Source organism: Eriocheir sinensis, chromosome 24 (genome assembly GCF_024679095.1).
Source record: "Eriocheir sinensis breed Jianghai 21 chromosome 24, ASM2467909v1, whole genome shotgun sequence".
NCBI classification, from domain to species: Eukaryota; Metazoa; Arthropoda; class Malacostraca; order Decapoda; family Varunidae; genus Eriocheir; species Eriocheir sinensis.
The window spans coordinates 3,576,577-3,601,515 of NC_066532.1; the positions used below are offsets into that span (position 1 = coordinate 3,576,577).

At 45.9% G+C, this 24,939-nt stretch overlaps 1 protein-coding gene across 1 annotated transcript; it reads right to left on the reverse strand.

Moving 5' to 3' along the window:
* Positions 1-10,852: 10,852 nt before the first annotated feature.
* LOC127002780 (uncharacterized) lies at positions 10,853-23,618 on the reverse strand. The gene is made up of 6 exons (XM_050868972.1): positions 23,383-23,618; positions 21,757-21,987; positions 21,470-21,645; positions 21,111-21,375; positions 20,746-21,000; positions 10,853-12,918 (listed from the first exon to the last, which is right to left on the reverse strand). Exons 2-6 carry the CDS (start codon positions 21,985-21,987, stop codon positions 12,796-12,798), a joined length of 1,050 nt encoding a protein of 349 aa, XP_050724929.1. The 5' UTR covers positions 23,383-23,618; the 3' UTR covers positions 10,853-12,795.
* Between the last annotated feature and the right edge of the window lie 1,321 nt (positions 23,619-24,939).

Sequence of the window (24,939 nt, forward strand, 5' to 3'; positions counted from 1 at the left end):
TATTAAACCATGGCGGGTATTATTCTAAGACTTTATTATGGAAGCTTGTCATGATGTGAAGGTATTTTACTCTATTTGAAGCACTTTTTGGAGTTTTTCCGTCTGTTCGGTTCATTTTAGTACCCCATGGCGAGTGTCGTGATAGGATGGAGTAAGTTAGGTTAGATTAGCGTCCCTGCCAGGTGATTATAAGATATGCAGGTTTTATTGTATAGTGAGGTATCTTATGCTCTATTTTAAACACTTTTTGGAGCTTACTACGTCTTATCGGTTCACTACAGTATCCCATAGCGAGTGTTGTGCTAGGATGGAGTAAGTTAGGTTAGCTTAGCGTCCCTGTCAGGTGTATATAAGAGATGCTGGTATTGTCCATGCTTATCTTGTAGTGAGGTGTCTTATGCTCCATTTTAACACTTTTTGGTGCTTACTACGTTTTATCGGTCCATTATAGCATCCCATGGCGAGCATTATTATAGGGTGGGGTAAGTTAGGTTAGATTTACGTCCATGCCAAGTGATGATAAGATATGCAGATAAGGTTGTCATGCTGTGAAGGTATTTTACTCCTCTTGATACACTTTTTGGGGCGTTTTCCGTCTGCGTGGTTCATTATAATACCTCATGGCGAGTGTTATTCTAAGATGGGGTACGTTAGGTTAGATTTACGTCCATGGCAGGTGACAGTAATATATGCATACCTACTTGATTATGTAAGATTGCCATGTTGTGAAGGTCTTTCTACTCCATTCGAAACATTTTTTTTTCACTTTCCACGTTTTCTTGGTTCACTTTAATACCCCATGGCGAGTATTATTCTAGGACGGGGTAAGTTAGGTTAGATTTACGTCCATGCCAGGTGATAGTAATATATGCAGACTTGTTTATATAAGCCTGTCATGTAGTGAAGGTCTTTCTACTCCTCTCGAAACACGTATTTGGGGTCTGCCTTCGTCTTTTCGATTCATTTTAGTGCCCCATTGCGAGTATTATTCTAGGATGGGGGTAACTAAGGCAGATTATCGTCCCTGTCGTGCTGATAACATATTCTACAGACTTTATAGATATACAATTATCTTGATTGCTTGCTTGTGTGACTGTTGCTGTGGCTTGTGAATGACGGCAGTGACCATTCTCTTTGATATTGCAGTCATGAGAGCGGCTTGGTGGGATAATGTATCTTGCGTAGTTTGATTTTACGTCTCTCTCCCAGTCTTGCAAAATGCCCATAGGTTATCAGTATTGTGTCCTGCTGAGGTAATGCCCTGACCTTACTCGGCTTTTGTAGTGCAGTGGTCATAATTTAGAGTGTTACCCAGGTTACCCACATGATCAGTTTCGAAGCCTGTTGACGTATTGACACGTAAGATAATGTTATGGGCAGGTAACTCGGTCATTGAGGCTTCAAACTGCCTCTCTGTCATGTGATTATTCCGACAGTTTATTTGTTTGCCTTTCGTTATAGCTGAAGCATGACGAATGTGATGTAATGTAGGCGAGATGCATCCTCTGTGTATGTAGGCGTATTGACCTTTAGGCGAAGTGTTGGCGAAATGGCGCGTGGGCGAGATGAATAGTTACCGGCTAGGGGCGACGAGTTTCGAAACAGCGGTCCTCTGTTTGTAGCCAGTCGCATTCACTTTATTTTTTTGTTTTCTGTGAGTTTAGTGGTCATTGATTTCCCTTAAGGTACTTGTGGCAACTTCTGTCTTTATTGTCAATCTTGCCACGAGCTGAAGTTAGTGACATTACTGTATCACTTTGATGACTCATGATTTATTAACCTTGAAATGCGTTACAGAAGATTAACAGTATATGCAGGACAGCAAGTAATAACACACTGTCTTGTAACGTACGCGCGGGTATAATAATGATAATAGTAATAATGGAAATACTACTACTAATGACTTATAATACTAATAAAAGTAATGATAACTGTACTATTTAGTCCAAAGTGCGTAGACGGATAATTGCAAGTTGGTGAATTACAAAAGGGTGTTTGGAGCATGTGTTTAGTCGTGGTTTACAGCTGATTATATATACAGGGAAGAGAGAGTTTCCGCATTTCGATTTCAAACTGGTAAATTAACGTGTGTGATGCATTATAAAAAAAAAGAGTTATGGGGAAGCGGGAGAGTTTGATATCTGCAGTGTGTGTGTGTGTGTGTGTGTGTGTGTGTGTGTGTGTTAAGATGCTTCAGTCCTCCCAGCATCTCTGCTTCGAGGAGAGACAACAGAGACATGCTAGTTATCTCCTTAACCTACATATGGGTCGTGGTGTCACGCTATTGTGTATATGGATCGTGGTCGGATTAGCTAGACGTTTCGCATGTTTGAAGGGACGGAGAGCGGTTTCCTGTTACTCTTACAAGACGGGATGATTGCTTGTTTGTGCTTGAGTTGCCTGTTTGTGCTTGAGTTGCCTGTTTGTGCTTGAGTTTTCCAGTACCCAAGTGTTGCTCAATCGTCTGTGCTTGAGTTTTTCAGTACCCAAGTGTTGCTCAATCGTCTGTGCTTGTGTTTTTCAGTACCCAAGTGTTGCTCAATCGCCTGTGCTTGAGTTTTTCAGTACCCAAGTGTTGCTCAATCGTCTGTGCTTGAGTTTTTCAGTACCCAAGTGTTGCTCAATCGTCTGTGCTTGAGTTTTTCAGTACCCAAGTGTTGCTCAATCGTCTGTGCTTGAGTTTTTCAGTACCCAAGTGTTGCTCAATCGTCTGTGCTTGAGTTTTTCAGTACCCAAGTGTTGCTCAATCGCCTGTACTTGAGTTTTTCAGTACCCAAGTGTTGCTCAATCGCCTGTGCTTGTGTTTTTCAGTACCCAAGTGTTGCTCAATCGCCTGTACTTGAGTTTTTCAGTACCCAAGTGTTGCTCAATCGCCTGTACTTGAGTTTTTCAGTACCCAAGTGTTGCTCAATCGCCTGTACTTGAGTTTTTCAGTACCCAAGTGTTGCTCAATCGTCTGTCCTTAGTTTTTCAGTACCCAAGTGTTGCTCAATCGTCTGTGCTTGAGTTTTTCAGTACCCAAGTGTTGCTCAATCGTCTGTCCTTAGTTTTTCAGTACCCAAGTGTTGCTCAATCGTCTGTCCTTAGTTTTTCAGTACCCAAGTGTTGCTCAATCGTCTGTGCTTGAGTTTTTCAGTACCCAAGTGTTGCTCAATCGCCTGTGCTTGAGTTTTTCAGTACCCAAGTGTTGCTCAATCGCCTGTGCTTGAGTTTTTCAGTACCCAAGTGTTGCTCAATCGCCTGTGCTTGTGTTTTTCAGTACCCAAGTGTTGCTCAATCGTCTGTGCTTGAGTTTTTCAGTACCCAAGTGTTGCTCAATCGTCTGTGCTTGAGTTTTTCAGTACCCAAGTGTTGCTCAATCGTCTGTGCTGAGTTTTTCAGTACCCAAGTGTTGCTCAATCGCCTGTGCTTGTGTTTTTCAGTACCCAAGTGTTGCTCAATCGGCCGGCAACAAACTTGACCTCTCCATCCGAAACTGACCTTTCTTTTGACCACTCCTTCTGTTTGCTTTTGTAGGAGCAGCGCCTGGCGGGGTTTTGTTTTATTTTCTTTGTTTTTTTGCCCTTGAGCTGTTTTCTGTACTGTTAAAAAATGAGCTTCGTAAACAGCATCGCCTACTCAGTCTCGGCCAATGCGTATCGGATTCTGGCAATTGTTTTTTTATATGCCGATATTTTACATACTCTTTAATTATGCTAAAAAAAGATTGAAAGATGGGATAGAAAGAGGTGGAAAGGAAAAAAAAATAAAGAGGTTGAGTTTTCTGATGTGATTTTAGTTTGATTTCTTTACTGTTATCGTTATCAAATTTTCTTGTTGTTGTTGTTGTTGTTCTGCGGTGTAATGAGCCTTTATGTTTTTGGTTTATAATAACTTCCCATTTAACTTATTTTCTCTGATACCCCAAATAAATTAATCAGTAAAACCTCAGCGACAAAAGTTATCCTCGCATTCAGAATAACGGCGGTTTTCAGATCAAGTCCGCCAGTCCTTGAGTCAACTTCAGCCCCCTCGAATCAAAGTCAAGTGGCAAGTGTCTTAAAAATAGTGACTCGACTCCCGGGACTCGTATTGATCATCGTGGAGTGGCTCTTGAGGCCGCGGAGGAAACTGTATAATCGGAGGCTTTACAAATCCACGTTAACTCTTTTGAAGCAGCAAGAGAACCGACCCTGAAGCGATCTTGTGGCGGTGATTGTTACGTAAAGGAAGTTATTATTCGCTCAGAAAGAACGTAAAGATAACTTGTGGCAATAACTATTACGTCAAATTGATAAGGGCTTGGCAAGAATGGATATAAAAAAACTCTTGTGGCGGTGATTGTTAGGTAAAGGAAGTTATTATTGGCTCAGAAAGAACGTAAAGAAAACTTGTGGCAATAATTGTTAAGCAGAACCAGTTGATAAGAGCTTGCCAAGAATTAAAAAAAAAACATGTGACAATGATTTCGACGTCAAGGAAGTTAATAAGAGCCTTGAAAGAAGAGAGAAGGGCTTACAGGAATAGAGAAAATCATAACAAAAGTAAAGAGCGTTCAGGGTAAGAAGAATAAAAGAAGGGGTTCAAGAATAGAGAAGGACTTAGTAAATGTAAAGAAGGTGAATAATAAGGACCTAGCATTGATAAAGAAGGGCGTAGCACAAATTAGAAGGGCTTAGTAGAAGTAAAGAATGTTAATAAGGGCAAAATGGATAAAGAAGGGCTTACAAGAATGAAGAAGGGCTTAGTACATACGAGTAAAAGTAAAGAAAGTTAGTTAGGATGTGCAGAGACTCAATTTCCTCCACCCATTTCCTCCACCCATTTCCTACACCCATATCCTACTCCCATGTCCTACACCCATATCCTACTCCCATGTCCTACACCCATATCCTACTCCCATGTCCTACACCCATATCCTACTCCCATGTCCTACACCCATTTCTTACACCCATTTCCTACACCCATTTCCTACAACCATGTCCTACATCCATGCCCTCCACCCATGTCCTCCACCCATTTCCTACACCCATTTCCTACACCCATGTCCTACACCCATTTCCTCCGCCCATTTCCTACACCCATTTCCTACAACCATGTCCTACACCCATGCCCTCCACCCATGTCCTCCACCCATTTCCTCCACCCATTTCCTACACCCATGTCCTACACCCATTTCCTACACCCATATCCTACTCCCATGTCCTACACCCATGTCCTACACCAATTTCCTACACCCATTTCCTACACCCATTTCCTACACCCATGTCCTACACCCATTTCCTCCGCCCATTTCCTCCACCCTTTTTCTACAGCCATGTCCTACACCCATTTCCTCCACCCATTTCCTCCACCCTTTTTCTACAGCCATGTCCTACACCCATTTCCTCCACCGATTTCCTCCACCCATTTTTTACACCCATTTCCTCCACCGATTTCCTCCACCCATTTTCTCCACCCATTTCCTCCACCCATGTCCTCCAGCCATTTCCTACACCCATGTCCTCCACCCATTTCCTACACCCATGTCCTCCACCCATTTCTTACACCCATTTCCTACACCCATTTCCTCCAACCATGTCCTACACCCATGTCCTACGTCCATATCCTCCACCTATGTCCTATACCCCTGAAGACAAAGGGTCATATTCCTTAACCTTTCATCGCCCAAGAACACATATTTGACAAGGCTTTCGTAGGAGTTGTGGGCATTTCCAGGGGTAGTTTAATGACCCTGGTGGCAGTGTGACCCCTCTTCTGCACCATACACCTGAAATACCACTCATGAGAACCCGACTGATCTCCTTTTTGGCTTTTGGAAGTAGCTGATGTGAGGGGCGGAAGCGTCTGATCATACCAACCAGGAACCGAGAGGAGGGAATTTGTGTAGCTTCGGTGAGGGTCTTGCTGAGTGCCGAGCGGACTGTCAACTTTATGAGGCACCAGAAAAGTTCATGTGTCAGGAAATCTCATTTAAGCCGCAGTAAGCCCGGTCCCTGAAAAGGTCATGTGCTCCTCCGCTGCACCAAATGTTATGTTCAAAGTTCATGACCCTTGATGTTTGTTTATGACCTTTCGTGTTTGGTTATGGGCCTTACTGTTTGTTCATGACCCTTGTTGTTTTTGTTCATGACCATTGCTGTTTGTTTATGGGCCTTACTGTTTGTTTGTGACCTTTCCTGTGTGTGTTTATGACCTTTGCTGGTGGTTCATGGTCCTTTTTTGTTTGTTCGTGACCCTAGCTGTTTGTTCATGACCCTTCCTGTTTGTTTGTTCATGACCTTACCTGTATGTTTATGACCCTTGCTGTTTGTTTATGTATGGCCCTTTCTGTTTGTTCATGACCCTTGCTGTTTGTTTGTTCATGACCCTTGCTGTTTGTTCATGACCCTTGCTGTTTGTTTGTTCATGACCTTACCTGTTTGTTCATGACCCCTGGTGTTTGTTCATGATCCTTGCTGTTTGTTTGTTCATGACCTTACCTGTTTGTTCATGACCCTTGCTGTTTGATTGTTCACGACCCTTGCTGTTTGTTCATGACCTTACCTGTTTGTTCATGACCCTTCTTGTTTGTTTGTTCATGACCCTTGCTGTTTGTTTGTTCATGACCTTACCTGTTTGTTCATGACCCTTGCTGTTTGTTCATGATCCTTGCTGTTTGTTTGTTCACGACCTTACCTGTTTGTTCATGACCCTTTCTGTTTGTTTGTTCATGACCTTACCTGTTTGTTCATGACCCTTGCTGTTTGTTCATGACCTTACCTGTTTGTTCATGACCCTTTCTGTTTGTTTGTTCATGACCTTACCTGTTTGTTCATGACCCTTGCTGTTTGTTCATGACCTTACCTGTTTGATCATGACCCTTCTTGTTTGTCTGTTCATGACCTTACCTGTTTGTTCATGACCCTTGCTGTTTGTTCATGATTTTACCTGTTTGTTCATGACCCTTGCTGTTTGTTCATGACCTTTCCTGTTTGTTCATGACCTTACCTGTTTGTTCATGACCCTTGCTGTTTGTTGTTTCATGACCTTACCTGTTTGTTCATGACCCTTCCTGTTTGTTTGTTCATGGGCCTTCCTGTTTGTTCCTGTTTGGGTAATAAGGAATCTGAGTGGAATTATAACACCAGAGGCCTTTTATAAGTACTATTAGTTAGCTGTTCCGTCCCTCAAAACGTCCTATGGTTCTGCAGTATCATATTTATCTACTCAAAATTCAAGTCAAGAAAATCAATAAAAAAACTTGTGCCAGTAATTGTGACGTAAATAAAGTTGATAATAGCTGAGCATGAATAAAGGAGGAGTTAGCAAGAATGAATGAAGACTTAGCAGGAGTATAATTGGTAATGGTTTAGCAAGAAAAATAACCTCTCTTCTTTGCTTAACCTCTTGACTGGATATCCTACAAGAAGACATCACCAAGCTACAGGAATGGAACAAAAAGTGGCTGCTACAGTTCATGAAGAAAAACATAAAGTCATGCACCTTGGGAGGGGAAATCCAGCACACCAATACCACATGGGAAACACTCCACTATCCACCACAGAGGCAGAGAAAGACCTGGGAGTATGTGTTGCCAGGCTACCAGTGAAGGGGAAATCCGTGCCAATCGCAGCGGGCGGGTTAACAGAAATTTCAGTGCAATATAAATACGAAAGTCTCATAACAGTAATAATTTGTTGTTTCGTCCCCAAAACGTCCTGTGCTTCCGTGGTATCATATTTTTTTCATTTAAAGCTTATACGTTCATGACCTTCCTGTTTGGTTAATAAGAAATATAAGTGCAATATAAATACCAGAAGCCTCAACAAAGTGTAAGTAAGCTGTCTCGGCCTTGAAAACGTCCTGTGCTTTCGTTCTATCATGTATTGTATTCAAAGTTCATGACCTTCCTGTTTGGTTAATAAGAAATATAAGTGGAATATACATACCAAAAGCCTCAATAAAGTATAAGTAAGCTGTCTCGTCCTTGAAAATGTCCTGTGCTTTCCCAGTATCATATTTTTCATTGATTTTTTTAAGTTCATGACCTTCCTGTTTGGTTAATAAGAAATCTAAGTGCAATATAAACGCCGGAAGCCTCAACAAAGTATAAGTAAGCTGTCTCGCCCTTGAAAACGTTCTATGCTTTCGTTCTGTCATGTTTTATATTCAGAGTTCATGAGCTTCCTGTTTGGTTAATAAGAAATCTAAGGTCAGTTTAAATACCAGAAGCCTCAAACCTCAACAAAGTGTAAGTGTTTGGTTAATAAGAAATCTAAGGTCAGTTTAAATACCAGAAGCCTCAAACCTCAACAAAGTATAAGTAGGCTGTCTTGCCCTTGAAAAATGTCCTGTGCTTTCCCAGTGTCATACTTTTTATTGGTTCTTTTTAAGTTCATGACCTTCCTGTTTGGTTAATAGGAAATCTAACCGCAATATAAACGCCAGAAGCCTCAACAAAGCATAATTAAGCTGTCTCGCCCTTGAAAATGTCCTGTGCTCCCGTAGTATCTTTTTTTATTCAAAGTTCATGACCTTCCTGTTTAGTTCAATAAGGAATCTAAGTGGAATATAAGTACCAGAAGCCTCAACAAAGTATAAGTAAGCTGTCTCGCCCTTGAAAACGTCCTGTGCTTGCTTAGTATCATATTTTTCAATGTTTTTTTTATCAAGTTCATGACCTTCCTGTTTGGTTAATAAGAAATCTACATGCAATATAAGTACCAGAAGCCTCAATAAAGTCTAAGTAAGCTGTCTCGTCCTTGAAAAATGTCCTGTGCTTTCGAAGTATCATATTTTTCATTGATTTTTTTAAAAGTTCATGACCTTCCTGTTTGGTTAATAAGGAATTTAAGTTCAATATAAATACCAGAAGCCTCAACAAAGTGTAAGTAAGCTGTCTTGCTCTTGAAAAATGTCCTGTGCTTTCGAAGTATCATATTTTTCATTGATTTTTTTAAAAGTTCATGACCTTCCTGTTTGGTTAATAAGGAATTTAAGTTCAATATAAATACCAGAAGCCTCAACAAAGTGTAAGTAAGCTGTCTTGCTCTTGAAAAATGTCCTGTGCTTTCGAAGTATCATATTTTTCATTGATTTTTTTTAAAGTTCATGACCTTCCTGTTTGGTTAATAAGGAATTTAAGTTCAATATAAATACCAGAAGCCTCAATAAAGTCTAAGTAAGCTGTCTCGCCCTTGAAAAATGTCCTGTGCTTTCGAAGTATCATATTTTTCATTGATTTTTTTTAAAGTTCATGACCTTCCTGTTTGGTTAATAAGAAATCTAAGTGGAAGATAAATACCAGAAGCCTCAACAAAGTATAAGTAAGCTGTCTCGCCCTTGAAAATGTCCTGTGCTTGCTTAGTATCATATTTTTCAATGATTTTTTATCAAGTTCATGACCTTCCTGTTTGGTTAATAAGAAATCTAAGAGCAATGTAAACACCAGAAGCCTCAATAAAGTCTAAGTAAGCTGTCTCGTCCTTAAAAAATGCCCTGTGTTTGCGTAGTATCATATTATTTTCATTCAGAATTCATGACCTTGTTTGGTTCAGTAAGGAATGCGAGTGTAATATAAACTTCGCCTCATAAAAGTATTAGTTGCTTCGTCCTCTAAAACGTTCTGTGGTTTTCATAGCTTATTTTTCTCTATTCAAAGTTTGCAACCCGTTCTGTACGATCAGTAGGGGATCAAAGTTGACTAAGAACATCAGGATCAGGGATTGTATATATTGGTAAGGTGTCTCGCTCTCTAAAACATCCTGTGCTTTCGTGGTATATCTTCCTCTATTCAAAGTTTGCAACCCGTTCTGTACAATCAATAAGGGATCAAAGTTGACTAAGAACAGCAGGATCAGGGATTGTATAACGTCCCATGCTGTCGTATTATATCTTCCTCTATTCAAAGTTTGCAACCCGTTCTGTACAATCAGTAGGGGATCAAAGTTAAGAACATAAGAACATAAGAACGCAGGAGTCTGCAAGAGGCCGGTAGGCCTGTACGAGGCAGCTCCTTTGACCCTAAGCTCCCGTGTATCTAACCCCACCTAATATCGCTGTCCATGAATTTATCTAGTCTATTTTTGAATGTGACAATTGTATTGGCACTCTAAAACGTCCCATGCTGTCGTATTCCACTCATCCACCACCCTATTAGTAAACCAATTTTTGCCTATGTCCCTGTTGAATCTGAATTTATCCAGTTTAAACCCGTTACTTCGTGTCCTACCCGGTTCTCTTACCAACAAAACAAAAGTTGACTAAGAACAGCTGGATCAGGGATTGTATAACGTCCCGTGCTTTCGTAGTATGTCTTCTTCTAGTCAAAGTTTGCAACCCGTTCTGTACAATCAGTAGGGGATCTAAGTTGACTAAGAACATCAGGAGACTCATTAAAAGCATCGGTAAGGTGTCTCGTCTTCCAAAACGTTCTGATCTTTCGTAGTTTATTCTTATTCATCCAAAGGTTATCCGTTCGGACTCTACTTATCAGCAGGTTTTGTCTCCTCGTTGTGATGCGTCTCCTCCTCTCCCAAAGCCCCTAAGGTGTTTTTTTTCATTCCAAGTTTATGTGTTCCGACTTTACTCGTCAACAGGGTTTGGGTCTTGTCTTCTGTGGTGCTCCTCCTCCTCCTCTCAAAATCCCAGATGTATGCCTAAGGTGGTCTCAGTATTGCGTGTGTTGTTTGAGGGAGTTTGATGCTCTTTGGTCTGTGCTGTGGGGGTAATACCAAACACTTAATGTGATGCTTGAGATGCTATTGTTGGATCGTCTTTCCACAGCCATCGCTCTCCGAAGCCTTTCCTTTGATATGTACACTGGCAACTTGTCTCTTGCTCCACAAAACTTACGAAAAAAACAAGGAGTCCAAAACTGAGAAATCTGAAAGAATATTCAAACATTTTATTGAAAATCAGTACGAAAGACAAAGAATATGTGTCAGAAGGTTAAGTCCCATACTAGTATAGTATTAAGATGTACAATATTATTACATTGCAGAGTTGATGGTGGTCGCCCCCCCGTGATAGGAGCGGCTTCGTATCAGTGTGGCTCCTATAATAATAATCTACATAGGAAAAGATACAAGTTTATTGATAAGATCAGAGAAAGTACGTATCACATATCAAGAAATGAGTTCCTTGCCTGAAGGCGTTCGGACCCCCGCTCTGGAGGAAGGTCCGCCGGCGCCGCCGTGCACACTGGCGGGCCGCCGCGGGTGTGCAGGCGCAACAGTCAGGTGGTGCTCTTATTTGTATAATACAAAAATAATTCATTTGATTTTTGAGGTGATATGGTACATACAATGTACAAGTTCAATATCCTTGGAAGAAGGATTTCATAATACATTGAGTATGACTATTTGGCATCTGGAAAAACCCGACGTAATAATACAGGTTGAACCGCACCCGAGGGTGGGCTCGAAGCTTTGAAGCCATGCGGGGGCGCGGGCGAGGCGGGGCGGAGGGCGCGTTGCCGCTCCCCGCCCTCGCCGCGCCGCCCGCACACTGCCAGCCCCTTTAGGCAAGAACACACAACACCGGAAATGCGTGGCGAGAGTGCTTGATGTCCCCGTAGAAAAGTGGGGCGAAAACCCTAAGACCTTACTTTTTGCACATGTCTGAAATAATGGCATAAAAAAAGTAACTCATACAAACAGGTACAAATTGTAGCACATTTTGGTTTACAGTCTTGCCAAACGCGGGTCAGAAACAAAGTGGTTGGTCTTGTGGGCGAGAACTCAACGACAACCAAGGCGGGGAAAGTCATGCAGAAAGATGGTCCTCGAGGAAGTGATCACCGGACGAAAGTATTGCTGGAAACTCCGATTGCCTTCAACATCCTTGCCTAAGAACATCCTCTTGAAGATGCAGGACTTTGTAGGAGTCGATTAGTTACTTCAATCACGCAAGGCAGGATGATGCGTCTGCCTAACCGTATTTGAACTCATAACACTATTTCCGGAGTATCTTTTCGACCTGTCAACTGATTCTGAACGTAAACAGTAAGAGAGAGGTGGCGGTAACTTGCCGGTGAGCGTATACAGGAGAAGTGATGAGTGGGCAGCCCGCAACACTCAAACGGGACGAAGACGAGTGTTGGCGATTCCTAGAGCCTTGCTACTTGCATATCACAAAACGCGAGACCTCGCTAAAAATGAATCTACGAACTAAGGACTTGATCACATGAATGTTTACTGGGGGAAGTGACTGATGACTTGGAAATAATGAGAAAACTAGCAGATAGAAGACCAGCGACGTGAATGTATAGTCCCCAGTTGCCAGGTGGCCCCACGGGTGTTGGTACATCGCTACTGATAGAGTTTTCTCTTGCCAACCATGAAACTCGGATAAATGAAGTGACTATTCCGTTGTGTTCCGATAAAGAAGTAACAGCCTCGTGCAGCGGACAATAGCGATTAAGCCGGGGTGTGCGTAGTAACTTGGGTTCCCGCGATGCATGCAGAGAATCTTGCTCCCTCCACGAAGGTCCTTATGACGCGTCTTGAAACTTGAACGTAAAAATACGGCGTCGGCGGCGTCACATCGGCTTTCACTATTGTCTCGCGTCCCGGGCGTCGAAGGAACCGTCTTAGTTCTTGCCTCTTCGCCATCACCCGCGGCGGGGCCCTCGTCTGTCTACCTTGCCTCTTGTTCCCCCGCCGTTCCGCATCTCTTTCCGCTGCACTGTTCGTCATCCTCTTGAAGGGTTCTGAGAGTGTCGGTGAGAAGGATCCACGCGGCTCTCCTGAAACAGTCGGATCAATGGCCCTCGTCATCCGGTGTGGACGTGATGGACGCTTGAAGGTCGGTCGTTCCGGTGGGCGGTGCGGCTTAGACTTTCTTCTTGAGACTGGCCAGCTGCTGCGGAAGGGTCTCCTGCTCCACCGCGAACCTCTTCTGGACAGCTCGCCTCTGTAGCCTCTCGTTCTTCAGCTCCTCTTCCATGTCCTGGTTCTGGGAAAGAGCAAAAAGAACCTCATTAGTTAGGAGTTCATAAGGACCTAAGAGTTACCGTTCCATGACTGCGTACCCCAATCAGTTAGTCATAAGGATTTAGATTATTGGTCTCATGATTGTTAGTTTAGTGACCACATAGAAAGCATGATTACAATTTGGTCCAATGCAAAAGTGAGATTCAGAACTACATACATACACACACTCATAATCATACACACACTCACAGTCATACACGTTCACCTCACTCATCCTTCCTTGCAACCTTCACTTCTAAGAGTTCCTCGCAAGCACGTCGGGTTTCGCTACACACACACACACACACACATGCTTTTCATACTCTCATTAACGCACTCTTTCCTCCTGCCAATTAACATTCATGCCCAGAGAAAGAAAACGAATGCATTGAGAGATTTTTCCGGCCGTGGATGATTCAGCACTACCTCGCGAACCCCTGAAATAGCTCGTCTTTTAGTGTTCTTTATATACCTATGGTCTTTTTATTTTCCTATCTTTTTCTTCTATATCTTTTTACCTTGTTATTTTTTTCAATGTCTCTCTAACTTTTTTGTTTTTTTGTTTCTACCTATGGCCTTGTATTTTCTTCCCTTTTTCTTCTATATCTATCTACCTTGTTATTTTTTCAATGTCTTTCTAACTTAACATTTTTTTTCTGTCTTTCTATCTATCGTCTTTTTATTTTCCTCCTTCTTTTCAATGTTTTTCTACCTTATTCCCTATTCTTGTGTTCTTTCTACCTGCTGTCTTTTTATATTCTTCCTTTTTTTTCTATGTCTTTCTACCTAACGCCTTTTTACTTCCTTTTATTTTCGATGTCTACCTTATTTCTTAGTTTTGTGCTCTCCTACCTACCTTCTTTTTCTTATCTTCCTATTTATCAAGTGTCTATCTATCACCCTTTTTCTTCCCACTCTCTATGACCTGAAACTCCTACTGAATGCATTGGCGACTGGATCCCCTTTCTTCGTCTCGGAATACGTATATCTATATCCTCTCCTTTATATTTAGAAGCAGAAGTCACTGGGAGCGTTGGGTATTGACTGACGTGTGTTATTGATGGTTAGTGAGTGACGTTTCTTGGTTTGAGTTTTGGTTGCTGTAAAAATAACAAGAAGAAGAGAGAAAAAAAACATGGATACATCTTTTACGTGTGTGTGTGTGTGTGTGTGTGTGTGTGTGTGTGTGTGTGTGCAGCAATTGACATACATTATTCGTAGTTACTTAGCGGCGTTCCTTGGTCTGATTTTTGTGAGTATAAAGCAAACAAGAAAAAGAGAAGAAAAAAACCCACATTGGTATATTATCGTTTGCGTGAGTATTTTGCGTGTGAATTTATAAACAGTAGTCACGCTATGTAGCTGTTGATCTTCATACGTCTTATACTAGATCTTGAGCATTACTATATATAAAAGTAAAAGACAGAGATAGAACAAGCTGATATCCTTTGCTGGTTTGGGTTTTTCTATGTCTTTCTACCTAACGCCTTTTTACATCCTTTTATTTTCGATGTCCACCTTATTTCTTATTTTTGTGTTCTGTGTGTAACTAAATATACAGAAATCACGTTACTTATTGATTTATACACGCATTACCGATAGCTCTTCAACCTTATTATAAAAAGGATGACGGAAAAAAACAATGGCAGATCACTCGGATATACCCTCAAATTTGCAAGGGTTGTGCGTAACTAAAAACAAGCAGGCTATTTTCTAATTCAATATTCATTCATTATCGACAAGTATAGCCTCTACTACTACTACTACTCCTACTCCTACTACTACTACTACTACTACTACTACTCCTACTTAGATCCTATTAAAAAAAAATCTAACACCGACAAACCATCCTGATATATATACCCTGTGCGTGGCGGTCATTATATATACATCCGTGCGTGAGTGACCTGTTATGGCCCACAAAGAACACACACACACACACACACACACACACACACACACACACACACACACACATGCTATATATTTCTCGTGGGGCGCCGCGCCTAATCAATATATCAATGGGGCTACTGACGTCATCCACCCTTGACCAGTAGTGTTGTGGGGCGTCCGCGTCACTAGGGACTTGGCCAATCATAGAGCCTGGCCTTGTTGACGTCAGGACCGAATGTGATGATGGACTCCCTAATGACAGAAGACTTGAGTATGCAGTCGATGTATTGTCGCATTTCACGTACGTCAGAGGAGGGGGTGAGGGGGTGAGAGAGAGAGAGAGAGGGGGAGGGGAGAAGAATGGAATGGAATGGAAGGGAAAGGAAAAGAAGGAAGGGAAGGGAAAGAAAGGAAAGGAAGAGACAGGACAATACAGGAAAGGAAACGGAATTGAAGGGAAAGAAAAGGGAAGGAAAGGACAGGACAGGAAAGGGAAGGGAAGGGAAGGGAAAAGAAAAGAAGGGAAGGGAAAGAAAGGAAAGGAAGAGACAGAAGAATACAAGAAAGAAAACGGAATTGAAGGGAAAGAAGGGGAAGGAAAGGGAAGGAAAGGACAGAACAGGAAAGGGAAGGGAAGAGAAGTGAAGAGAAGAGAGAATTTAGTTAGACAGATATATGAAAACAAAGACAAAAAAAAAGTAAGAGTCTTGAAATTGACGAAAAGTAGCAAGATGGAAAGATATAGATAGACAGATGGAGATAAAGACAGAGACAAAGAAACCAATATTCCTCTCGATCCTTTTAGGTTTCGTGACAGGTAGACAGACAGAGACAGACAGACAAAGAAACCAGCCTTCATCTCGATCCTCACTCCCCAGGTTGGTCAGCATCTGGTTTTTATTTATTTCTAAGTTGCCTTGGTGACCATCGATACTGAGTGCCTTAGAGACCAAACCCAATCTTCGTCATCATCGTAAATGTCAGTCTCAGGTGCACATGGTCTCTGAAACACGGTATACTTGGATCTTTGGGATGGCCCAGTATCGGGGGAGGCGAGTCAATACGAGCCGAGGGAGGGTAAGGCAGAGCAGAGCAGGAACAGAGCGTAGGTGGACCCGTAGCGTACATCCTCTTTAAAACCTTCTGTGTGGGCGGACCGGATGTCGAGAGCTCAGATTTAACTTCCTTGCACACTTTTTCCTGCTCTTTCATACCCTGGTCTCTCCTCCCTCTCACCGTCTCTCGTTCTGAACCTGAAGTGCACTCGTTGAAGCTCCTGAGATATCCCCCAAGTCCCAGATCGGGATTTAAGTTCATTAGGGCAGCGAGGAGTGGCATCGGGCACCACCCACACTGGACCCCAACAGGTTGCTCCACCACCACCTTCCTCAGGCCTTCGAGCTAGTCTTTAAGTCCGCAAACATATGATCGCATTTGCCTGCCTGCCTTCCTTTCACTTTTCACGCCCCTCTTTAATCCTATCGACCTGGTTCTCTTTGCGTTGGGCCGGAGGTGTGCACGGTATTGCAAGCGCCGGAAGGAGGTGGTCGAGGGAGGACTGAGGGTGTAAGGGTGATGGCTTGGTGCTATGGACGCTTCAGCTTTAACTCGTGTGCGTGGGAGGCAGCGGTGGTGCCTAGCCGGGAATATTTGGCAGTTCGGCCATTGTGTGGGAGGAACAATATTGCCTCCTCGCTAAAATGGGTTAAGGCCGCCGCCGCCATGTTAAGTCCGTTCTCTCGTGCATGGCCGGGTCTCGAACTGATCTCTTCCGTGTTCCGTGTTGAGCTGATGACTGGGTTTCGTTATCTGGGAGTGCTGGAGATTGTACACCGCGGTAAGATGAACAGACACGCGAATGCAGGAAGCAGAGGAGTAAATCAGAGCTCAGACAGAAGTGGGGCGGCTGACGACAGGTTGCTAGGGAATATACTTGCATCCCTCTCTCATTAGCTTTGTGAATCTGGATTAAGGGAAGCAGAGGAGTAAATCACGGTTTAGACAGAAGTGGGCCGGTTCACGTCAGGCTGCTAGGATATAGACTTGGGTCCTTCTTTCATTAGCTTTCCGAATCAAGGTGTTTTTTTTTTTCAATATACCGACAATTCAAAGTCCGGTAATCTAGGTTTTCAAAGGGTGGTGGTACTCAGTCTACCAACTATACAAAGTCGGGTAATCCAGCTTTTTCAATCTAGTTTTCTTTGTGGCACGTCCTGTAATACTCTCTCACCCAACATGTGAAGGTGACACATGACATGACGAAGGTGAGCAGAGACGGAATCGGCGGGTCTTTGCGTCGGATCAGTGCGGCCTTTGTGTGGGATCGGAAAGGCTTCGTGGCGGATCAACTGGGGGTGTTCCTGCTGATGTGTCGCTTCCCCATTGTTGCCGGGGGAAGATCGGCGTCCGGGCGGGCTGACGTGACAGGGGAGTGGCGTGGCCGGGTCAGTGGGTCAGAGAAAATTATTCCCGTGTCACACAAATGTCACGGCTTGATTGCTCCAGCTCCTCTCATCCGGGTGTGGCTATTCTTAACTCTCGGTCTGCCTCTCTTGCTGCCTTTACCACAGTTCTATTTCCGGGTGTGGTTGCTGGTTGCTCTGGTTTACGGCCTGTCTGTTTGGTTAGTTTTGGTCTGTGGCTTGACTCAGTTCCATCTTTTTGCATCTTAACGATCGGTCTGTCCATCTTTCTGCCTTTACCCCAGTTCTATTTCCGGATGTGGTTGCTGATTGCTCTGGCTTACGGTCTGTCTGTTTGGTTAGTTTCGGTTTCTTTGGTCTGCGGTTTGACTCAGTTCCACTTCTTTGCATCTTAACGTTCGGTCTGTCCATCTTGCTGCCTTTACCCCAGTTCTGTTTCCGGGTGTGGTTACTGGTTTATCTGCTTTATGGTCTGTCTGTACGGTTATATACGCCATCTCTCTATCTCCGGTTGTGGCTACTGGTTAATGGTTTGTACGTACGGTTATATTGCAATCTCTATTTCAGTGTTGCGTTGCTGGTCTATCTACGGTGATATACTCCGCCTCTACTTCCGGATGTGGTTGTTAGTAACGGGTCTGTCCTTTGAGTTCTATTGCTACCTCTCTTTCCGGGTTGCGTTAATGATCTACGGTGATGTGCTCCATTTCTACATCCGGGTGTGGTTGTTAGTTTCTGGTCTGTCCTTTTCGTTCTGTTGCTCCATCTCTTTCCGGGTTGCGTTAATGATCTACGGTGATATACTCCACCTCTACTTCCGGATTTGGTTGATAGTAACTGGTCTGTCCTTTTTGTTCTATTGCTACATCTCTTTCCGGGTTGCTTTAATGATCTACGGTGATATGCTCCATTTCCACATCCGGGTGTCGCAACTGGTACAAGGAAATGTGAATATGAAGAGGAGGAAGCATTTCGACACACGCCATTTTTCCTTCCTAGCGCTGAGTCCCTTCCTCCTTTCCGCCATTCAGTCAGTCAATAGAAGGGAGTACGTCGACGAAGGGAAAAGAATCACGGTTTTTACACGGTCAGACATTTTTCGGACTGAGGTTTGTATGGGGGAAGGCGCCGTTCCATAGAATTTTACATCCTCTTCATACCGCCTCTCCTCCTTTCAGCCAATCAGTGCAGAAAATTACCCCGACGAAAGGAGAAGAATAAGCGTTTTTAGACGGGCTGACATTTTCGGACTGAGGTGTATGGGGAAGGCGCCTTTACATCTCTTCCTTCCTCCTCTTCGCCTTTCAGCTCATCAGTACAGAAAATGAGGTCAACAAGTGGGTAAGAATAGCGTTTTTAAGACGGTCTGACATTTTTCGGACTGAGGTGTATGGGGAAGGCGCCTTTACATCTCTTCCTTCCTCCTCTTCGCCTTTCAGCTCATCAGTACAGAAAATGAGGTCAACAAGTCGGTAAGAATAGCGTTTTTAAGACGGTCTGACATTTTTCGTACTGAGGTGTATGGGGAAGGCGTCAGTTCAATGGGGTCACGATTCCCTTCCTGCTTTCCGTTACTCAGCCAGTCAGTACACGAATTAGGTCAACGGGTCGATAAGAATACGTTTTTTAAGACGGCCTGACATTCTTCGTACTGAGGCTTAGAGGGAAGGCGTCAGTTCCATACCTGTGAGTCCCTTCCGGCTCTCCGCCTCTCAGCCCAATCAATACCAGCGAGTGAATGTGAATAAGACTTTTCAGCTGCCAAATATTCCCGGGTTCTGAGGTAGAGGAGAGGCGTGGGATGGATACTCAGAGCTCGCTATCTTGAGTCCCTTCCTTCCTCTCTTCCGCCAAGCGCCGTGACATGCGGGATCAATATCGTGGCTCAAGGCTGCATGAGGGCCAGGAACGTGTCACCCTCCCGGCGCCAGCACCCGCGGCGACACAGGAGCCATTCCCCCTCCCTCGCCGCCCCCTCGCCACTCCCTCCCTAACACAAAGTAAAGGCTTCAAGCACTCCCCTGCATCCATTCCCGGAAGACATGTGACGACAGATTGGGGGGGACCTAAGCTGGAGTCGTCCTCCAGCTCTTCACCCTCGCCCACTAAGTAAAGGTTTCAAGCACTCCCCTGCATCCATTCCCGGAAGACATGTGACAGAAGACTAGGGGAGCTAAAGCCTTGTCATTCCTTCTCGCCATTTCCTCTCCCTCGCCGCCACGAAGTAAACCTTTCAAGAAGCACCCCCAAGCGACCTTTCCGGGAGACATGTGACAGGCTGAGAGCACCTAAGCCGGACTCGACCCCAACCCCTTCCGTTGTCACTTCCTTGTCCCCTCCTCGCCATTTCCTCGTCCCCTCCTCGCCACTTCCTCGCCTTCGCTAACACAAAGTAAAGGTTTCAGGAGGCACCCACGAGCAGGCTTTCCAGGAAGACATGTGACAGAAGACTAGAGGAGGTAAGGCAGACCCCAACCCCTTAAGTCTTATTCCCCCTCCCTCATCCCTTCCTCGCCTTCGCTAACACAAAGTAAAGGTTTCAGGAGGCACCCACAAGCAGACTTTCTAGGAAGACGTGACATAAGACTAGAAGAGGTAAAGGACTCCCCAACTCTATATCTACCACCCTCGCTACTCCTCCACCTTCCCCAACACTAAGTAAGGGTATCAAGCACTCCAAAATGAGTCCGGGAAAATACATGACAGCTAAAGCCGGACTCCTCCATAAAGCCTTGTTATTCTCTCTCCCTCGCCATCACAAAGGGCATGCCAAGATCTCCCCTGCAGCTTTACCGAGAAGAGGCGATACAAGATAGAGTGACGACCTCTAACCTATCGATCCCCTCCACCACCCCCTTCCCGGTAATGTGCTGGAGCGGAACGAGTTACAGCCGCTCGACACCAAAGCAGGAAGTGAAAGAATAGAACTGTCCGTCCGGCTTAGTGACGTCAGACTCGGTGCTCGTCTCTTAAAAGAATGATGAATGTGCAGTGTGCCAGAATATCCGATCCCTGTGATGGACGTGGGTAAAAGAGGATCGGCAACTGTAGCCAACTCAAGGGATACGGTACCATATGGTCTTGGCTCTCGGACGGGGAGTGGGTGGTGGGGGTGGGTGGGGGGTGGGGGGTGGGGAGTTTGTTAATGCGGGTTGCAGGGAATGGTTTACGGTTTTTAGTATGTGTTTTTTTTATGGTTTTGGTTGTGTGTGTTTGGTTCGTGGTGTAGAGATGAGGAGTTTATGCTGGAACGATTTGCTCTATCTCTCATTCACTCTTTCTTTCACTCATGTTTGTGAATGAAAGGTTTGAATCTGCGTCGAGTTTTCTCCCTTTCTTTCTTCCTTTCTTGCATTCTCTCTCTCTCTCTCTCTCTCTCTCTCTCTCTCTCTCTCTCTCTCTCTCTCTCTCTCTCACACACACACACACACACACACACACACACACACACACACACACACACATACTCAACAAAGATGGACAGTCACACTCACCCTTCGCGCCTCCCTCTCACGGTCGAGGAACTTCTTGAGAGTCTCATAGTGGCTCCTCAGGTACTGCGTGGTCGTCGCCGACTGTACGCCGTCCTTCGCCGAGGCTGGGGCGTCGCTGCTGGTCACCTCGTTGTTGTTGGTACTGCTGGGCACTTCACTGAGAGGCGCCTTCTTCTCCTCGGGTTTCTGTGTGGTGCTGACGCTTGTGTCGAACTTTGGGTCTTGCTGTTTCTGTTGCTTCTGCTCGGTGGTTCTCTGCGCAAAGAAAAGCAATGGGAGGTTATAAGATATCTTCCTGGTGAGGGTTTTGTTTATCTGACTGGTGTGAGGACTGGAATGTGTTGGGGAAGTGGCTGTGTGCGTACCTTCTCCTCAGGCTCAGTGGTGATGGTACGAGCGAAGACGGGTCGCCTAACGGAGGTGGCGGGGATTTCAAAGGCCTCCTCCTTCTGTCCTTGTCCGAGCAGCCCTCCCGTCACAGCCATGCGGCCCCCGAGGACTGGCATGCTGGACTTCTTGCTCACGGCCTTGTTCATGAGGGCGTGCAGCTGGTTCTCCGTGTTGTCCTCCATCTTGGCCTTGCGTTCCATGTTCTCCAGGTCCTCCAGCGAGTATCTGTACGGGGCAGAACTACGCAACAGTCTCACAATGTTCTTCAAGAGTTCCCTTCAGTATTATAAAGGCAGGGATAGGAGTGATCAGCAAGGTGGATGGGTGAGCTTACCTGCCGGAGCGCTGGTTGAAGAACAGTTGCATCATCGGGGAGTCGTCGTTGGTGCTTGGCTCTGGGATGGCGTCGGTGGCCATCTCGTTGTACCACGTCCCCTCGTCGTCGTTATAGGTGTCGTAGTTGAGGATGTAGTCGTCCAGAGCGGCATTGAGCCACGCTGCCACTGCCTCCTATAGGGATATGTTGATCGTCAGCGTGGGTCGTCCCTCAAATCGGATTATAGCCATGTCCCATTCTAAGACTTGTGCTTAACGACTGACCCAACGACTGGCTGGACTTACCTTGTTTATTCTTGGTCGTTGGGGGGCGGCGGCGTAGGTGTAGCGGGTGTTGGGGTCGTACTCCGGCACGGCGTACTGGTCGTCGAGCGGGTAGCCCTCAAGGTAATCGACGAGGCCTGGGTCTCGCCCCCACGTGCTGCCCCGCCCTCCAGCGCTTCGGAAGGGGTAGGCCAGGCTGGGCCCCGTCAAGGTCAGCATGAGTAGAGACGTCACTACCCTCATGGCCTCCATCTGTAGGGGGAGCAGAAAGCCCTTCGTCAATACACAAGTGGCAGGAACTATTCACGCTACTACTCAGCATATAGACTTTCAACAGCAAGAAGTCACCACAGAAAACTAAGAGGCCTCGGGTTATTGAGTATCAAATATGTGACATGTTGCTTCCAGGGTCTGCCCAGGGGGGCTACTGACTCAGTGTTTTTGTACTAGGATCGGAAAGTTGGAAGGCCTTGACGTTGGAAGTTAGAAGATCCTGGTGATGATTTCCAACCCTTAGTAGTGCATGTTGCATGAGTACCACCTCTCCCACCACCACCACCACCACCACCCTTACCACCACCACCACCACCACCACCAACACCCTCTCCACCACCCTCACCACCAACACCATCACCACTACGACTACCACCACTACTATTAGCACCATTCCCTCACCAGCATCACCCCCTCACCAACCACCACCACCAGCACAGTCACCACCACCACCACCACCACCACTTCCACCACAATCACCACCACCACCACCACCACTAACATCACCATCAGTAGCCATACAGGGGACTCATGGCCCTGGGGTCGGGCTGGGGGGCCGCGGCGCCCCGTCAGCTGCAGTATTGATGGCCGCCACTGGTACTGTTGCCACGTGACTATTATTGTCTGGCCCGCCGAGCACTGCTTTTTGGGGTTGAGGTGAGGGTAAAAATAGACTCCGTTGTTCCTTCCTCGCAACCACCGAGGCCACGAGGACCGACTCGCCCTTCCGGCCCAGGTGCTTCATGCACGGGTTTTGGGGCCTTCCATCCAGGCAGAGGTAGAATGTGTATGTGTATATATATATATATATATATATATATATATATATATATATATATATATATATATATATATATATATATATATATATGCGCCTGGGTCAAAAGCAAGTGATTGATTGTTTGCAAGCTCTTCTTGTTTCAAACGCCTCCAGCAGGTTGCTTCATGAACATGTAAATACTCCAAGATAACCCTCAATAGAGGACCACCCCCTCATGGCACTGGTGACGCCCACGTCTTGTCCTGGTCACTTTTTTGAATGACGCCAGGACTCATGTAGACCCGTCCATCGCGTCCCTTGTAAGGTGGTGGCCCACACTTCCTTTAGATCCTCTCCCTTGAGGGTCAGCGGCATGAGTCTCCATGACATGCGGCACAAGATACACAAGACCGTGGCGACAGAACCGTCGTTGTGGCGGGACTTTGAGGCTCACAGCCACTGGACTCTTGGCTAATGAACTTTTGGACTGGCAAGGCTCACAGCTTCAGTGAGGTGCCAGTGGTCGTTGCCCGGATACCTGTAAGGTGGGCCTGTGTGCCGCCACAAGTCCGGTGCTGCGGGGAAAGGTGCAAGACAAGTTAGCAGAAACTTACCTGGAACTGTTGGGGTTTGCGGAGCTTCTTGGTTGTTTGCACCACTAGTACAGAAACACTTTGTCCTCGTGCGGCGCCTCGGTAATCACAGAAATGTTTTGTTCCTTGTCGCGACTTTGCCAAGTGCAGCGGTGAGCGAAGTCGTCTTCTCTCTCTCTCTCTCTCTCTCCCTCTCGTCCGGTACCTCCTGGCTCGCTGGTGCTCTGGGCCGCTGACTGGTGCAGGATGTGGCTGGCCGTCGCTCGCCGCCCTTTTATATCCCCGCCGAGTGCGCAGACAACATCCTCCCACGCGCTCCGATTCACACTTCCTTTCATCCGCTCGGGCTGGAAGGCGATGCAAGGCGTGCCGCGATTGGCCGGCCGCCTGGCGAACTATTGATTACACTAGGGATCGTCCGCCAATGGGAGGCCGCGGCTGCTGCTGACGTCAATGTGATTCACCAATCTGAATCGGGAATCTACTTCGTTCAGAGAATTCGCTCCTGTTGAGGGGCTTGACGTCACAGGGCTGGAGCAGGATGACATTAGGGTCATGGAAACAAAACTGAGCGCCGAAAGGCTCTCGCTGCCGCTGCTAAAAATAGACGCGGGAAGGTCAGCCCACCTGGGAGCCGCCGCCTGCTGCAGCGACGCCACAGGGTGCTTCGTCCTCCCCCGCACTCCACCCGCGTCCACCCACCTCCACCTCCACCACAGCTGCTGCAACCACCGCCTCCACCACCCCCTCCACCACCACCACCACCCCCACCTCCACCAGCACCAGCACCACCTCCACCTCCACTATCTCCACCACAGCTGTTGGAACCACCGCCTCCACCACCCCCTCCACCCCCACCTCCACCAGCACCACCACCAGCACCACCACCTTCTCCACTATCTCCACCACAGCTGCTGCAACCACCTCCAACACCACCCCCTCCACCACCATCACCATCTCCACCAACACCACTTCCACCAACACCACTTCCACCAACACCACTTCCACCTTCACCACCACCACCATCTCCACCAACACCACTTCCACCAACACCAGTTCCACCAACACCACTTCCACCTCCACCACCACCACCATCACCACCAGTACCATCACCACGACCTCCACCATCACCTCTGCCACAATCACCTCCACCACCGCTTCTATCACCTCCACCACCTCCTCCACCTGTCACAACCACCTCCACAACTATCTTCGCCGCCTTCTCCACTCTATCTACAACACCACCCTCATCACCACCACCTCCACCACCACCACCTCCACCAGTTCTCCACCCTCTGAGATAACCACTTCCACAACCACCTCCAGAACTATCCTCTTCCACTTCTAACACCACCACCACCACCACCTTCTCCACGCCCACCTAAGTCACGTACGCCGTTTCAACCATCGCCACCACCACCTCCACCGCTACCACCACCACCACCACCATCAACTCCACTTTCTCCTCCTCCACCTCCACCAAAGCATCTTTCCTTGTCTCTTCCATCATCATCATCATCATCACTACCACCATCATCACCACTAATGCTTCCAACTCCGCCTTCACCACCACCACTA

Excerpts from the sequence above, each read along its gene's own strand:
- LOC127002780 (XM_050868972.1), bottom strand. The coding sequence starts at position 21,987 with ATGGAGGCCATGAGGGTAGTGACGTCTCTACTCATGCTGACCTTGACG. Across the intron at positions 21,646-21,756 it reads AACGACCAAGAATAAACAAG|GAGGCAGTGGCAGCGTGGCT; the intron begins GTAAGTCCAGCC and ends ATATCCCTATAG. Across the intron at positions 21,001-21,110 it reads CCACTGAGCCTGAGGAGAAG|AGAACCACCGAGCAGAAGCA; the intron begins GTACGCACACAG and ends TTCTTTGCGCAG.